Genomic DNA, 17,071 nt, shown 5'->3' with positions numbered 1-17,071 from the left:
CAAGGTATAAAGACAATTCAAAGAAGAAACAGTAGACTCTTCAGCAAATCGTATCAAAACCATTCAATATCTGTATGCAAAAAATTTAAAAATGACCTTTAATCCATATCTCATATCATATACCAAAATTAACTCAGGGGTGCCTGAGTGCTCAGTCAGTTAAGTGTCCAACTCTGGCTCAGGTCATGGTCTCATGGCTCGTGGGTTCAAGCCCTGCATTGGCCCTCTTGCTGTCAGCACAGAGTCCACTTCAGACCCTCTGTTCCCCTCTCTCTTCCTGGCCTCCACTTGTGCGCTCTCTCTCTCTCTCAAAAATAAACATTTTTTAAAAATTACCTCAAAATGGATCATAGGTGTAACTACAAAACCTAAAACTATGCAACTTGTAATAAAAGGCATAGGAGAAATTTTTTGTGAACTTTGTGTAGACAATGCTTTTTTAGATACAATGCTAAAAGGCTGATACATAAAAGAAAAAAATGATAAATTGGACTTCATCAAGATAGAAAACTTTTGCTTTCAAAGATGCTATTAAGAAAATAAAAACACAAACCACAGACTGAGAAAATATTTGCAAATTATATGTTTGAGAAAAGACCCTTTAAAAATTCAACAATAACAAAACAACAAAAATGGACAAAAGATTTTAACAGACATTTTGCTAAGATACATGGATGACAAGTGCAGGAAATGATGCACATTATTAGTCATTAGGGAAATACAAATTAAAACTGCAGTGAGAGTCACCTATTAGAATGGCTAAAATGAGAAAGCCTGCTGGCAATACCAAGTGTTGATGAAGATAAACAACTAGAATTCTCCTATAGTATTGATGAAAATGTAAAATAGTAAAAATATTTGGAAAATAATTTTATAATTTTTTAAGAAATTAAACACCTACCTACTGTATTTTCCAGTCATCCACTCCACTAGTTATTTACTGGGAAAAAAAAGGAATTCACACAAAGAATTCATACACAGACTGATACATGAATACTTCTCAAATCTTTGTGTATAATAGCCCAAGGAATCTACAAAAAAAATTCCTAGACCTAGTAAGTGAGATGAGCAAGTCATAGGATATCAAAACAAACATACAAAATTCAGTATTTCTAGAGAGTAGCAACAATCATATGAAGACTCAAATTAAAAATACAATACCATTTACAATTGTTCAAATAAAATTAAGTGCTTAGGGGTTAGATACAGTTTCAATTGCCCAATTTGACCTTGGATTAGGAAACCCAAAGCACTCTACCCATGGGTAGAGTATAGGACTTGTATGGTGAAAACAATAAAATGCTTATGAAATAAATCAAAGATCTAAACAATGTACATACATACTATGTTCATGGATTGGCAGATTGAACATAGTAAAGAAAGGGAGAATAGGAGAAGACAAAAATAGGAGCAAAGAGCAATGGCAATTAAAAAAAACAATAATGCATGTGATAAATATTAATTCAACTATATTAATACCAAAATCAGAGTGGTGCCTGGGTGGCTCAGTCCATTAAACATCCAACTTTGGCTCAGGCCATGATCTCATGGTTCATGGTTTGAGCCCTGTGTTGTGCTGACACCTCAGAGCCTGGAGTTTGCTTTGGATTTTGTGTCTCCCCCCCCTCTCTGCTCCTCCCCTGCTCGCTCGCTCTCTCTCTCTCTCTCTCTCTCTCTCAAAAATAAGTAAACATTTAAAAAAAAAACAAGATCAGAAATGAAAAGGGAGACATCAGTACAGATCCCATGAACATTAAAAGGATAATAAGTACTATGAACAGCTCTATGTTCATAGATTTGGTAACCTAGATGAAATGGACCAACTCCCTAAAAGACATAATCTTCCAAAACACATAGGAAGACACAATCTGAATAAGCTTATATCTATTTTAAAAATTGAATCAAGAATTAATAACCTTCCAAAAAAGAAAGCACCAGGCCCAGATGGGTTCACTGGTGAATTCTACCAAATATTTAAGGAAGAAATGATAACAATTCTCTACAATTTCTTTCAGAGGATAGAAGCAAATACTTCCTAACACATCCTGTGAGGACAGCATTACCCTAATATCAAAACAAACACATTACAAAAAATGAAAAATTATTGACCAACATCTCTCATGAACACAGATGCAAAAATTCTCAACAAAATATTAGCAAATTGAATCCAACAATGTATAAAAAGAATTGTATACCACAACCAAGTGGGATTTATCTCAGGTATACAAGACTGGTTCAACATTTGAAAAATAATTAATGTAATCCATCATATCAAGAGAGTAAATAAGAAAAAAATCACATGATCTGATTAATAGATGCAGGACAAGCATTTGCCAAAATCCAACATCTATTCATGGTTAAAAAAAAAAAAAAAACACTCTCAGTAAAATAGGAATAGAAGGGAACTTACTCATCCTGAATTAAAGATTGCAAAAAAATCTACAGCTAACTTCACACTTACTGGTGAGAACTGAAGGCTTTCCCATTCAGGTCAAGTACAAGGCAAGGATGTGCCCTCTCACCATTCTTCAACATTGTGCTGGAAGTCCTTACTAATGCAGTAAGTCAGGAAAAGGAAATAAATGGTAGATAGATTGGGAGGGAAGAAACAAAACAGTCTTTAGTCATAGATGACATGACTGTCTATGTAGAAAATCCAAAAGAATTGACAAAGAAACTCCTGAAACTCATAAGCAATTATAGCAAGGTTGCAGTATACAAGACTAATACACAAAAGCCAATTGCTTTCCTACCTGCCAACAATTAAGTGAAATTTGAAATTAAAACCAGAATGCCATTTATATTAGTACTCCCCCCCAAAAATGAAATCCTTAGGTATCTAACAAAATATATGCAAGATCTATACAAGGAAAAATAGAAAGCTTTGAAGAATGAAATTTTAAAAAGAACTAAATAAATGAGGAAAGATTCCATGTTCATAGATAGGATGACTCATATTATCAAGATGTCAGTTCTTACCAAATTAGTCTATAGATTCAATGCAATCACAACGAAAATCCTAGCAAGCTAAACTTGTGAATATCAATAAGCCAATTCTAAAATTTATATGGAGAGGTAAAAGACCCGGAATAGCCAACACAATATTGAAGGAGAAGAACAATGTTGGAAGATTGACACTATCTGACTTTAAGACTTACCAGAAAGCTACGGTAATCAAGAGTGTGATATTGCTAAAGAACAGACAAATGGATCAATGAACAGAATAGCCCAGAAATAAACCCAAATACAGCCAACTGATCTTTGACAAAGGAGCAAAGGCAATGCAATGGAGCAGTGACAGTCTCTTCAACAAATGTTTCTGGAATACTAGACATTCACATGCAAAAAAATTGAATGTAGACACAAAACCTTACACCCTTCACAAAAATTAAGCTCATAAAGGGTCAAATTAACTCACAATGGGCCACTTTAAAATGTAAATGCAAAAACACAAAACTCCTACAAGGTAACACAGGAGAAAACCTATATGACCTTGAGTATACTGATGTCTTTTTAGATACTACACCAAAGACATGATCCATGACAGAAATAATTGATAAGGGGGATTTCTTTAAAATTAAAGACTTCTGGGGTGCCCAGGTAACACAGTCAGGTAAGCTCTTGATCTCTGCTCTGGTCATGATCTCACGGTTTATGGGTTTGAGCCCTGCATCGGGCTCTGCACTGGTGGTGCCGTGTCTGCCTGGGATTCTGTCTTTCCTTCTCTCGGCCTTCCCCATTTGGGTTCGTTCTCTCTCTCTCTCTCTCTCTCTCTCTCTCTCTCTCTCTCTCTCTCTCTCTCAAAATAAATAAATAAACATAATAAAAATTTTTAATTAAAAACTTCTCTGCAAAAGACATATAAAGAGAGCAAGAAGACAAGCCACAGACTAGGAGAATATATTTGCAAAAGACATATCTGATAAAGGATGGTTACCTAAAATATGCAAAGAACTCTTAAAACACACAATAAGAAAACAACTCAATTTAAAAATGGGCCCAAACCCCAACAAACAACTCACCGAAGAAATTATACACATGACAAATAAGCACATTAAAAGGTGCTCCACATCATATGTCATCAGGGAAATGCAAATTAAAACAACAACAAGATACCACTATCGACTTATTAGAATGGCCAAAATCCAGAACACTGACACCACCAAATGCTGGTGAGGATATGGAGTAACAAGCACTCTCATCCATTGTTGGTGGGAATATAAAATGGCGCAGCCGCTTTGAAAGACGGTTTCATGACTTCTTGTACAACTAAGCACAGTCTTATCATATGACTCAGCAATTATGCTCGTTGGTATTTAACTAAAGAAAATTACCCGAAAGTTTTTGTCTACACAAGAATCTGCACAAAGAGTTGAGAGCAACTTTTTCAGAATCACCAAAACCTGAAGCAACGAAGATAGTTTTCAGTAGGTGAATACATAAACAATGGTATACCCAGACAATAGAATACTATTCAGTGCTGAAAAGAAATGAACTATCAAGACATGAAGAGACATGAAGGAATCTCAAATGCATATTGCATAATATGATTCCAAATATAAGACATTCTAGAAAAGGCAATACGATGAAGACAAGAAAGATCAGTGATGGGGGCAAGGGATGAACAGGCAGATAACAGAGAATTTTTACGTCAGTTAAAGTACTCTGTATGATATTATAATGATATATGTCATTACACACTTGTCCAAACAGATAGAATGCATAACAGCAAGAGTGAACCCTACAGTAAACTATGGACTCTGGGTGATTATGGTATGCCAATATAGCTTCACCTTTGGTTAAAAAAAATATATCATTCTGGCGGGTGGTATTGATAATGGGGGAGGCCATGTAGGTATAGGTACAGGGGCTATATGGGAAATCTCCGTACCTCCAATTTTGTTGTAAACCTAAAATTGCTCTAAAACAAAAGCCTTTTTATTTTTTTTTTTAATGTTTATTTATTTTGGGGACAAAGAGAGACAGAGCATGAACGGGCGAGGGGCAGAGAGAGAGGGAGACACAGAATCAGAAACAGGCTCCAGGCTCTGAGCCATCAGCCCAGAGCCTGACACGGGGCTCGAACTCACAGACCGCGAGATCGTGACCTGGCTGAAGTCGGACGCCTAACCGACTGCGCCACCCGGGCGCCCCCAAAAGCCTTTTTAAGAAAGCATCCTTAGCCATGATACAAAAGCCTGGTCTATTTAAACAATTGATAAATCGGAAAAAAAAATAATAAAGAAATAAAAAAATAATTGATAAATCGGACTTCATTTAATGAAAAACTTTTGCTCCCTGGAGATGATTATTATCATTACTATTAAAGTTTTATTTATTTAAGTAATCTCTACATCCAACATGGGGCTCACGGCCCCGAGATTAAGAGTTGCATCCTTTTTTAGGGGCACGTAGGTGGGTCAGTTGACTAAGTGTTTGACTTGGGCCCAGGTCATGATCTCACAGTTCATGAGTTCTCTGCTGTCAGCACAGAGCCTACTTCGGATCCTGTGTTCCCCTCTGTCTGCTCCTCCTCTGCTCAAGTTCTCTCTCTCTCAAGAATAAACAAAGAGTTGCATCCTTTTCTAACTGAGTCAGCCAGGTGTTCCTGGAAGACCTTATTAAGATGAAAAAAACAAGCTACAGACCAGGAGAACCCATTTGTAAACCACATATCTCACAACAGACTCAGATCTAGAATGTATAAAGAACTCTCAGAACTCAAAAGTAAACAAACAAACAATTCAATTAGAAAATGGGCAAAAGACATGAGGAGACATTTCATCAAAGGTGATATACAGATGCCAAGTAAGCATGAGAAAAAGCTGAACATCATGAGCAGTTGGAAAAATGCAAATTAAAACCACAATGAGGTATCACTACATACTCATCATGACAGCTAAAATAAAAAATAAAAACAGTGGTAAAAGCAAATGGTGGCTAAGCGGCAGAGAAACTATCATTCATACATTGTTGGTGGGAATGTAAATGGTATACTTTGGGAAGCAAGTTAGCAGTTTCTTGAAAACTACATGTGAAACAACCGTATGACCCACCAATCATGACCCACCAATCGTGGAATCTGGGTGTTGATTCCAGAAAGATGAAAACTTGTGTTTGTCCAAAAACGTATACAAAATTGCTCATGGAAGCTTTGTTTGTAATAGGCAAACCTGGAAACAACCAAAATGTCCCCATGTAACAACTTCTCCCTGCCCCTGCCAGCTCCTAGCAACCTACATTCTACTTTCTGTCTCTGAATTTAACTACTCTAGGCACTTATACAATGCCCTCAAGGTTCATCTATGCTGTAGCATAGGTCAGAATCTCCTTCCTTTTTAAGGTGGAATAATACTCCCTTTTATGTATATGCCACCTTTTGTTCATCCATCCATCCATTGATGGGCATGCATTGCTTCCACCTGGTGGCCGTTTTGACTAATGTTGCTCTGAACATGTGTACGGATCTGGAATTTCTGAAGGTGTGCCCCAGGACTCTGTTTCATAAACTCCTCTGGTGACTCTAATATACTTTATTTATTTTTTAAATATGCTTTATTCTTATATTTTTTTAATTTTTTTAGTGTTTATTTATTTTGAGAGAGACACAGAGTACAAGAGGGGGATGGGGCAGAGAGACAGGGAAACACAGAATCTGAAGCAGGCTCCAGGCTCTGAGCTGTCAGCACAGAGCCCAACGCGGGGCTCCAACTCACGAACTTCGAGATCATGACCTGAGCCAAAGTCCGACGCTCAACCAACTGAGCCACCTGGGCACCCCTCTAATATAATTTAAAAGTTTGTGAACCACTACTCTAATTCAGGATTTCCTCACATGTAGATGGGCAAGGATTTGGGGTAGCCCTCACACACTATCATAGAGATCTGACTCACACACGAGAACGTCAGTCTTTTTCAAATTTTATGAATCATTCTGGTAAGATCAAAAGAAAAACCTTAGTTTGGTGTTATTTCTCTTGAACACCTAGTTCCAATTTCCCTTTTTAAGAAAGAGAGAGCAGCCCATGGATTCAGAGGCATCGGATTCTTCAGCAGACAATAAAAGCAGGGAGAACTCAGTAACATTGTTTTTCATTGCATTGGTCGGTTGCATGACTATAAATTCCAAATGGTTTCTGGCTTATGATAATAACGTAGCATTGCCTTTTAATGAATCTACTTATTATTTTTGTTTAAATTGAGCAATTTTTTTAAGCAAAAAAATATGGCCAGAGGTGTGTGAATAGGGCAAAACCTTGGGTAGCAATATGCCAGAGAATCAAGTCTGGGAAACACCGCTTCAAGGAACATTAACATTTGGAGTTTGCTCTCAACTTTTGGCACATGGAATGAGGAGAGCACCACACGCTCACACACAGAAGCACACATCTAAGGCACTCAGTGGATGGCTCCTACATGCAGACATGGGATGGCACCTGCCACGTGCAGAAAGGCAGAGAAGCTTCCCCAGCAACCTCTTAAGCCAGAAAATCTTCACCCAAGCCTTAGAAGTGTGAGATGGCGATGCTCTTTGCACTTTCTGGAAGGGTTTTTTCTCTTCCCTTAGTGTTGAGTAGTAAAATTATTTAAAGGCTTCAGCCTGTCCAGACTGTGATAAGGGGTCACCAAACGAGAGGCAAACATGTTCAACCACTGGCAGCTGGGATTAGGTAGTTTGTGCCCCAGGTGGGGGCCCTCTTCTTCTTCGACTCAGATCTACCCAGAACGTGGCAGGTTTCTCGCTTAGGTGACAAGAAGCTGCCCCTAACAGTTACACTGTGAGCTAACGACAGTAGCTGCCACTGCATGGACTGTGTGCCAGGCACCGACCTCTCTCTCGTTAATTCTCACAACGCCCTAAAAGCTGACACTCAGCTCCATTCCGTGAATGAGGCAATAGCTCAGAGACATGAAGAGACCGACTCAAGGCACACAGCTCAGACTCGGGCCTGCCGGGCTTCCAAAATCTGCTTCACCATAAGTCATCATTTTGTCCAAGTTCTTTGCGACCTTGGCTTCCAGCTCCACTGGCCGTTTGCTTTCCTTGCGGTTTGCAAAGCAGAGACCCAGGAGAACAACTCCTGAGCAACAGCCCCTTCAAGATGCCACAGTTTTGGAACTCTACATCGGTCTACGAACATCTGTGGGACTTGATTAGGATTTCTGCTTGTTTGAATTTTCATGTTCTCAAAATATGGTTTCTAGTTACCACTCGAGTTGGCCACACGATGGAAAAATGGAAAGGGGCCTTTCGTTTCCCATATTTCTAGGGTAGTTCATCCAGGCCGTGGCCTTATTAGGAAAAAGGAAGAGATGGGATAGCAGATGAAGATTTACTGGCTGACAGCAGAAAATACTGTCAGGTGTATGTGCAGTGGTCGCGTGTGTGTGTGTGTGTGTGTGTGTGTGTGTGTGTGTGTGTGTGTGTGTGTGTGTGTGTGTGTGTGTGTGTGTGTGTGTGTGTGTTTCCTCTAAAAATCTTGCATTCTGAAATACACATACAGTCACTTTAAAAGGTTTCTGGTGTCCTTAAGTCCCGTGACACATCATCCCAATGAGAAAGTTTCCAAAACTCTTTTTCAAGCACTGGTGCATTTTTGAAAGAAAACAAACAAACAAACAAACCAAGCATACAGTCCTTAAAAACAAAAGTTACAGATTACACATCCGCTAAGGCAGCTTATTAAACTTATTTTAAAACCCCTGGCGTTTTGAAAACAGGGCAGGAGATGATTTAGGGGGTAATTTACTAGGTTCCTCTCCCCCAGAGAACATCTGAGAACATTTTCTCTAATAATAAAAGGCAAAGTACATGCAGTTGTGTAAACCGCAAATGCCCCACCAGTGCGTGAGTGAAGAAGCTCGCCAGCCTGGAGAAAGACCTTTCTGGTGTCTTCCGCAGAAACGATTTCCCCCAGCGCTCTCCTGAGTTCAGTAGCGTGATCTCAGGGCGTGGAAAGAGGCAATTCTTGGGCTGGAAACATTCCGTGTGGAAGACATTATCCCAAATGAGTGTAAAGAGAACACATGTAAGCTGCGTGAGCTTGCAAACTCAGAGGGGAGGTCTCTTGTTAGTACTCCCCCCACCCCCACCCCCAGCGGAAGCAGCGTCCCGAGAGCCGTTCAAAAAGCTTGGGAGGGGTGGGGGTGCTGCTGCTCATCCCCAAAACAAGACGCCTTCCCCAGGCAGGGGGTGGGAGGGGATGAATTAAAGGGGATTCTTAAATTTGGGAGAACCCTCAGCAAAAGAAATGAAAAATGAGAAGAGCACCGACGTGGGTCTGCCTGTTGCAAGAGTAGCATCTACGGAGAGCCCAGGGGAAAGGCAGAGCAGGGAGCTGAGCGCGGAGGGGCGCTGGGGGAGGGAACTTCGGCGAGCGCGTGGGTGCGGCAGCCCCAGGCTTCTCCACCTCTACCCCCCAGAAATCCCCCGGTGGTCTCGTTAAAACGCAGTCTGATCCCTTTGATCGAGGTGGGGCGGGGGGAGATCTGCATTTCGGACGAGCTCCCAGATATTACAGCGACCGCCGGCCCGCGGACCAAACTGAATAGGAAGGGATTTATTTGCCCCCTGTGGCGAAGCAAGCCCTCCTGGATTAGAGCAGAAGCGGGGTTTTCTGAAGCCTATGATCGACCTCTAGGGTAGTAGCGACCTTAGAAAAGCAAGGACAGAAACAAACTGGACGGGCAGGGATGGGGCTGAAAACTGGCCAGAGGCAGGACCACGGTCCGAGAGGCTTTAAGACAAGCAGGGTCTCTGCAGGGCAGCGGGGGGTGGAGGCGCTCGCCTTTTGGCTCTGCAAGCAAGCGTCGCGAGGGGTGGGGGCTTTGCGGGGAAGCGCAGCAGACGCTCACCGGGACGCAGGTAGCAGCGGGACTCCCAGCTAGAGCGGGGGACGGGGGCCGGCCTGTCCTTACCTGCGCTCGCCCTGGTCCGTGTAGATGCTGAAGAAGAGCCCCTCCCTGAGGTCCCGGTACACCAGGCCCGAGAAACTGAGCTGCAGCTCATACCGGCTCCCGGGCTGCAGGGTCGCGCCGAGCTCCAGCACCATATACTGCATGTCGAAAGCGAACCACACGTCGTCCACGGGCACGCGACCCAGAGCGCCGTCTCGGGGGCCAGAGGACAGAGGACCCCGCACCTCGGCGCTCTCGCAGTCCAGGAAGAGGCTGTGCAGCAGCAGCCGCGCGGTGGCCGCGTTGCAGCGCACGGTGATGTTCACGCGGCCGGTGAAGCTCAATGTCGGAGACTGGAACTCGTTCGGACGCAGCCGGGGCCACAGCTCCAGCTCATAGTGCAGAGGCACGAGCCAGGGCGGCAGGCGCAGCTGGTCCCAGGGGCCCGGGGGTCGCCAGTGGCCCGGGGTGGCCGTACCCGCCGGTTCACGAGTGGGGCGGGGCGGCCAGGTGGGCAGCGGCTCCTCCTGCGTGCCGCGCGGCGAGGACGCGGCGTCCGGGACCCCGCTGTGATGGAGGTCGGACGGCTGGACGCGCGCGCAGCGGCCGTACAGGGCGGCGAGCACCGCCAGCGCCAGCAGGAGCGCGGCGGCCAGCGCGGCCAGCAGCAGGGCTACCGCGCGGCTCACGTAGAAGCCAGAGCTGGAAGGGGGCCCCATGGCTGGGGCCGGGGCGAGGGCCGGGCGACAGCCGGGAGACCTCGGCGGCTCAAATGGTGGCCCTGGTGCTCAGTGATGGGACCCCCTTCGCTCTTCTTCTCTGTACCGTCCCGCCTCCTCCTCCGTGAGGAGCTGGGGAGACAGGAGCGAACGGTTGGGACCACGGCTTCCCCCTCCCAGCTAATCAGATCCAGGTCCCTGCCCACCCACCCCCGCCCCGCCGGAGCCTGGGGAAGAGGCGGATCCCGCGCACCGCAGCGCGCGCCTCTTTGGGTCCAAAGGAAAAGACCTCGCACAAGAGGCTTCCAGAGACGACGCGCTAAGGGGACGGTCGGACCACACTCGAACTTAGACACTTCCGACAAGGATGTTTGGATTCATGGGATTTGTTCGATGCGCCCCAGTGCGGTCTCAGGTGTTGTCGGAAAAGAGACAAGTGCAGGGCCCACGCTGCTCCTTGACTGCCGGACGGTCTGCGGACAGCACACCTGCTGGCCATCAGCTGGGGAAGCCAGGGCTAGGGGTTGGGTGAGGGGCTTAAGGATCGGGACTTTTGGAGACGCACTCTGAAATGACCCTCAGAAGGACATCCACGCCATCAGAACTAACTCCCGGAGCCAAACCGTTGGGCCTACATTCACCTCCTGAATAAGCTCAGGACTCACGCAGCCAAGGCAGAGAGTGCGAAGATGGAGACAAGGCCAGGAGTCCCCGAGCCTTTCCGAGCTGGCGAGGTGGGGCTGGAGGAGGGGCCGACCGAAAGGCAAGGGGAGTTCCTCCGGGGCTGCGGGGTGGAGAGGGGTAGTCCCTGGGAAAGGGGACGTTCTGATTTCCAAACCGGTCCGTTTCAAGCCATAGTAGTGCGGCCAGCCTTTCCACTCGGAAACTGCCGGGGCGGGACCCGTGTCCCAGGCGGTGCCCCAGTCGGTGAGATCTTTGGCTTGCCGGGCATCTGTTTGCTATTTAGCCCGTGCTGCAGGGAGAGTTCCCCGGCCTGGGAGCGGAGCTCCGAGTCTGCAAGCACGCGCTCGCGTGCGTTGCGGATGGGGTTGCGCGTACTCCGGGGGCACTGGGGGAGGCGAGAGGGTGGTTAAAAATTCTCTTGCTGGCTGAAGATTTACTTGAGCGCATCCCATCTTCAGACTTTCAGAACTCAGAGAAATTTTCCATCTCTGCCAGAAAACAGTCTTCACGCTCCTGCTAGGTCCCATCCAAGGAGGAAACCCTTCCACCTGAGTTCAGAGGTGGGGTAAACCAAGGTGATTCCCCTGGCAAATTGACCTTCCCAATGAAATTAATCAAGTTAAAAATAAACTTTCGGAACGGGACAGGGCGGAAGAAGAAAACTTAGACCCAAGCTCACACAGATAGTTGTGCTGTAATCTGTAGACAGACCCGTGTCCTGATTACAGGTTTGACCTGCTTTCTTCAGCAATGAAACGATCATATTTGAAAATAATGGTGGCCACCTACATCACTTCCAGAAGGTCCTGGGGTAGAGCTAAGGGAGAAACAGCTCCTTCTGTTGGAACTGTGTGCTACTGAGCTAGAGGGGTGTCCCAGATGTAGAGCTAATAATTGTCCTTACCACCCACAGGACAATTTCTTGAAGGATTCCAGACTCCCAAGGAAATGTTAAAGAGATAAAAGGAGTCAGTAACTGAGTTACTTCAAATTCGTATTAGAGGTGTTCCTCCCCTCAGTTTGTCATTAAACAAATAGAAATTGGCCACCACACAAAGACTCAAAGTAATAAAATGGCACCAAATGATTCTGAGAAATCTTTCATGTCACTCAAAAGTTGCTAAATAACACACCAGCTGAGTCATGCTTATGTCAATTACTTAAAAACTGGAGAATATTATTACATGAAATTTCTGACACTTCAGGGAAAGAATAGTTCTGGGAAATAGACCATTTTCCAGGAATACATTCACTAAAAATTTTAACAAAAAAAAAAATTTTTTTTTCAAGTAGGCTTCACGACCAGCACCAAGCCCCAAGGCAGGGCTTGAATTCATGACCCTGAGATCAGGACCTGAGCTGAGATCAAGAGACCCATGCTTAACAGATCGAACCACCCATGTGCCCCTAAAAACAAACAAAAAACTTAAGGAGATGCTCAGAAAATCCACTCACTACTCAGACCAGCTAAAAGCAGTGATTCTCAACTGGAGGTGCTTTTGCTGACTCTCTCCTGGACATTTGACAATTTTTGGAGACTTTCGATTGTCACAACTTTGAAGGGTTGGCGGGGGTGGGGGATTGGGGGAGCGAGTTCTATTGGCATCTAGTGGGTAGAGGTCCAGGCTTTTATATACTGTCCAAATGGGACTTCATCTTTGCATCTTTGTACCTATTTACTTTTGTTTATGCTTATGCTTTGACATGTCTATTATTCTTGCATCTTTTAAAAAAATTTTTAAAAGCTTTATTTATTTATTGAGAGAGCACACACGGGGGAGGGACAGAGAGAGGGAGAGAGAGAGAATCCCAGGCAGGCTCTACATTATCAGCCCGTCGCAGGGCTCAAACTCATGAACAGCGAGATCCTGACCTGAGCTGAAACCAAGAGTCCAATGCTTAACAGACTGAGCCACCCGGGTGCCCCTATTCTTCCATCTTTATATCTTGGTACTTATTATGAACTTCTGTGATACTTTATTATTTCCCTTGGGCCATATGACTCAATTTTTCTTTTCATTTTTCTTCATTTACTTTGAAAATCTGATTTTTTTGAATGGGTAATATAGTCATAAGGCTCAACAATCAAAACAGTATGGACAGTTATGTTGAGATATCTTGCTTCCACTGCTTCCATAGTTTTTATGTGTATCTTCTCTGTGTTTCCTTACACAATTGCATACTCTTGTATCTCTCCCCTTCCTTACATAAGAAATAGTGTAGTAAAGTGCACTCTGCACCTTGCATTTTCATTTAACATTATATTCTGGGGATCTTTCCATATCACTCCACAGATATCTTTCACGTTCATTTCTACAGCTGCATTGTATGGCTATACTATTGCAGAGATTTTCCTAGTTTGGTTATTTGGACGGATTCACCAGACTCCACTGAGTATCTTCACATAGGCTTGTATTTAAAGGCACAGGAGGGGCGCCTGGGTGGCTCAGTCGTTTAAACGTCCGACTTCAGCTTAGGTCATGATATCACGGTCTGTGGGTTCGAGCAACGCGTCATACTCTGTGCTGCCAGCTCAGAGCCTGGAGCCTGCTTCCAGTTCTGTGTCTCTCTCTCTGCCCCTCCCCACTCACGCTCCTCTCTCTCTCTCTCTCTCTCTCTCTCTGGAAAACAAAGGCAAAGGATACAGTGCAGCAACAGAGATTACAGACAAGTATAGGTCAGAGAGACATCACCAGTGCCAGCTCCCCAAGGGCCTTTATTTGCATAAATGGTCCCTGCTGTGTCACCAGCTCAGTCCACCAAGGTGTGTGAGAGGAACCTTGTTTACAGAAAGCTCAAAGGAGAAACTCTTAGAGAACCCCTTTTAAATAATCAAGCCAGGTATATCAGACCCATAAATCCAACTGCAAACTACCAGTAACAAAACTAACGCTAGGGGTCTCCAGGGAGAATTTCAGACCTGAGTCAACACATAATAAATTGATCAAGAGTCAGAAACCAAATAACCAGAATTAAGGCAGAGGAAGGAGCATTGAAAATCCTCTCCTCCGTGAAAGCAAGGTGAATGCTGGGAAAAAATGGTCTGAATTAACTATTTCAGAACTCTGGGAAATAGCCAAAATCTTGGAGCAATCTGGAGAGTGTTTGTTCAAAAATAAACAAACAGCCCAATCTCAGTTAAAAAGAAACAAACCTGAGCTTTATAACATTCTAACTTGCTTTATTCTCATTTCCTTCTTCTCAGCTCTGCAGTAGCCTTAAAAATCAACAGTCTGCTATCACGGTGCAAATCAGTAGCCTGGCCACCACTGGAAGGAGCATATAGTCCCTTTAAAGACCCTTTAAACCTCATTCTCAGGAATTGTCATATTTGAACTACCGGGGGGTTCCCTGGAAGACTGCTCTCAAGGTTATCTTTATTTGACCTGATTCACAGTTCAGTCTGTGTGAACAGCCTTTCCTAAGGGGTACTGGTTGAAAATAACCATAGGCAATTGTTTAATTTTGCAACTGCCTGAGGCGGGCAAACAATTGAAGCAAACATTAAGCTTGTCAGAAAGTTTAAAAGGAAATGTTCAGGAATTATATATCTAGAGGGGGCTTTGAAAAGCTCCAACAGATTCCTGAAAAACTAAAAGGCCATATGCCTGCTATGGGCCGTGCACACAACTAAGGCTACCCACATGCTTGGAAAAGACCCAAGAAAGCCCTAAGCACATCCAGCTTATCTTGAGGCATTGCTCAAACTGGATGTCAAGCCTAAGACAGAGTTGTCAACTGCCTGGTTGAATGTTGAAGGGATACCTCAACACCTACACAGAGCCCCTTGGCAAAACCCGGGAGATTTAGGGGGCCTGGGTGGCTCAGCGGGTTGAGTGTCTGACTTCAGCTCAGGTCATGATTTCACGGTTCATGGGTTCAAGCCCCACATTGGGCTCTCTGTTGTCAGTGCAGAGCCCGCTTCAGATCCTCTGTCCCCTACTCTCCCTGTGCCCCTCCTGCTCACACTCTCTCTCTCTCAAAAATAAATAAAAACATTTTTAAAAATCTTAAAAAATGGGAGATTTACTGGTTCCAGGTATTCAGGGGACTCTCTGTCTCACCATTAGCTGACCTCTAAGCTAATGAGCAAAGACATAAGTAGCCACCAAAACAAAGAATACAGACTTTACTGAATTTGTTCAGAAAAGCCTCTAAGCATACAAATAACTACAACCATAATCAGCAACAAGTCCTGAAAGGGCAAGAGATCTTAGACTTGTCATATTATTTAACATATTGTGTTTCCCACAGCAACAAAAAATTATGAGACATACAAGGAAACACAAATGTATGCCCATACACAGAGAAAAGTCATCAATAGAAAGTGTCCCTAAGGACTTTCAAACATTGGGTTTATTAGACAAAGACTTTGAATTAGCTATTTTAAATAAGGTTGAATGAACCAAAAGAAACCATGTCTAAAGAGCTAAAGGGAAGTAGGGGAATAATATCTCATCAAATGCAAAATATCAATAAAAAGATTAAGACCTAAAAAAAAATGAATCAAATAGAAATTCTAGAGCTGAAAGTGCTGTAACTGAAAATTTTAAAATCACTAAAGGACCTTAACAGCAGTTTTTTTCATTGTTTTTTTTGTTGTTGTTTTTTATCGGAAAGGAGAAATAATCAATGAGATTGAAGATAGGCTAAATGAGATTATTCAGTCTGAGTAACATAAAGGAAAAAAGAACAAAGAAAAATGAAGAGGGCTTAACAAAACTGTGGGATACCATCAAGCTGACTAGTGTACAGATTGTAGAAGTTCCAGAAGGAAAATAGCAAGAGAAGGGGGCAGAGACATGACTTGAAGAAATAATGTCCAAAAATTCCCCCAATTTTTTGCAAGAATCAAATCTACAAATCTAACAAAGCTCAACAAATTGCAAGTAGGATAAATTCAAAGAAATGCGTACCAAGACACATTATACTCAAACTGTCGACAGCCAGGGACAAAGAGAGAATCCTGCAAGCAGCAAGGCAGATGTGATTTTTCACATACAAGAGACTCCCATTAAGACTACCAGCTGACTGTTCATCAGAAATCTTGGAGATGAGAAGGTTGATCTGTTCAAAGTGCCAGAAAAAAAATCCCTATCAACTGATAATTCTATATCCAGCAAAACTGTTCTTCAAAAATGAGGGAGACATAAGACATTCCCAGATAAACAAAAGCTGAAGGTGTTTGGAACCACTAGACCTACCCTTCAAGAAATACTAAGAGGAGTCCAGGTTAAAATGAAAGGACACTGGGCAGTAACTCAAAGAAGAAATAAAGATCTCTGAGAAAGGTAAACAGATGGGCAATTATAAAAGCGAGTAGTATTGTAATTTTTGGTTTGTAAGTCCATTTTTTAATTCTCTATGTGATTTAAAAGACAAGGCATAGAGGTGCCTGGGTGGCTCAATCAGTTGAGCATTTGACTCCGGTTCAGGTCATGATCTCAGAATTCTTGAGTTCAAGCCCCACAGTGGGCTCGCTGCTGTCAGCACAGAGCCTGCTTCAGATCCTCTGGCCACCTCTCACTGCCTCTCCTCCACTAGTACTCCGTCTCTCTCAAAAATAAATAAGCATTTAAAAAAAAAGACAAAGGCATAAAGACAAATATTAATTTGTTATTGAACACACAATGTATAAAGATGTAATCTGTGTCATCATTAACAGGAAGGGGGGATTGAACTGTATGGGAGAGAGTCTTTGTATGTTACTGAAGTTAGTTTGTATAAATTCAAATTAGGTTGGTATGACTTTAGAATGTTAAATATAATCC

General features: G+C 43.4%; 1 protein-coding gene and 1 long non-coding RNA gene across 8 annotated transcripts in view; one reads left to right on the top strand and one right to left on the bottom strand.

The window, feature by feature from the left end:
* Positions 1 to 10,795, bottom strand: part of LVRN (laeverin) — a 74,780-nt gene extending 63,985 nt beyond the window's left edge. For 6 of the 7 annotated variants that reach the window (XM_045057763.1, XM_045057770.1, XR_006597950.1 and 3 more), the window contains exon 1: positions 9,919 to 10,794. In XM_045057763.1, coding sequence (XP_044913698.1) covers positions 9,919 to 10,616 — 698 coding nt within the window. In that variant the 5' untranslated portion in view covers positions 10,617 to 10,794. Of the gene's footprint in view, positions 1 to 9,918 lie in introns of all 7 variants that reach the window. The other variant, XM_045057766.1, reaches the window with a different exon arrangement.
* Positions 10,796 to 11,200: 405 nt separating this feature from the next.
* On the top strand, positions 11,201 to 12,845 carry LOC123385448. The gene is made up of 3 exons (XR_006597969.1): positions 11,201 to 11,350; positions 11,759 to 11,860; positions 12,594 to 12,845. It is a non-coding gene; the product is annotated as an uncharacterized LOC123385448 (long non-coding RNA).
* The last annotated feature ends 4,226 nt before the right edge of the window (positions 12,846 to 17,071 follow it).

This window comes from Felis catus, chromosome A1, assembly GCF_018350175.1.
Source record: "Felis catus isolate Fca126 chromosome A1, F.catus_Fca126_mat1.0, whole genome shotgun sequence".
NCBI lineage: Eukaryota > Metazoa > Chordata > Mammalia > Carnivora > Felidae > Felis > Felis catus.
This window is presented reverse-complemented; position numbering and strand designations above follow the sequence as displayed.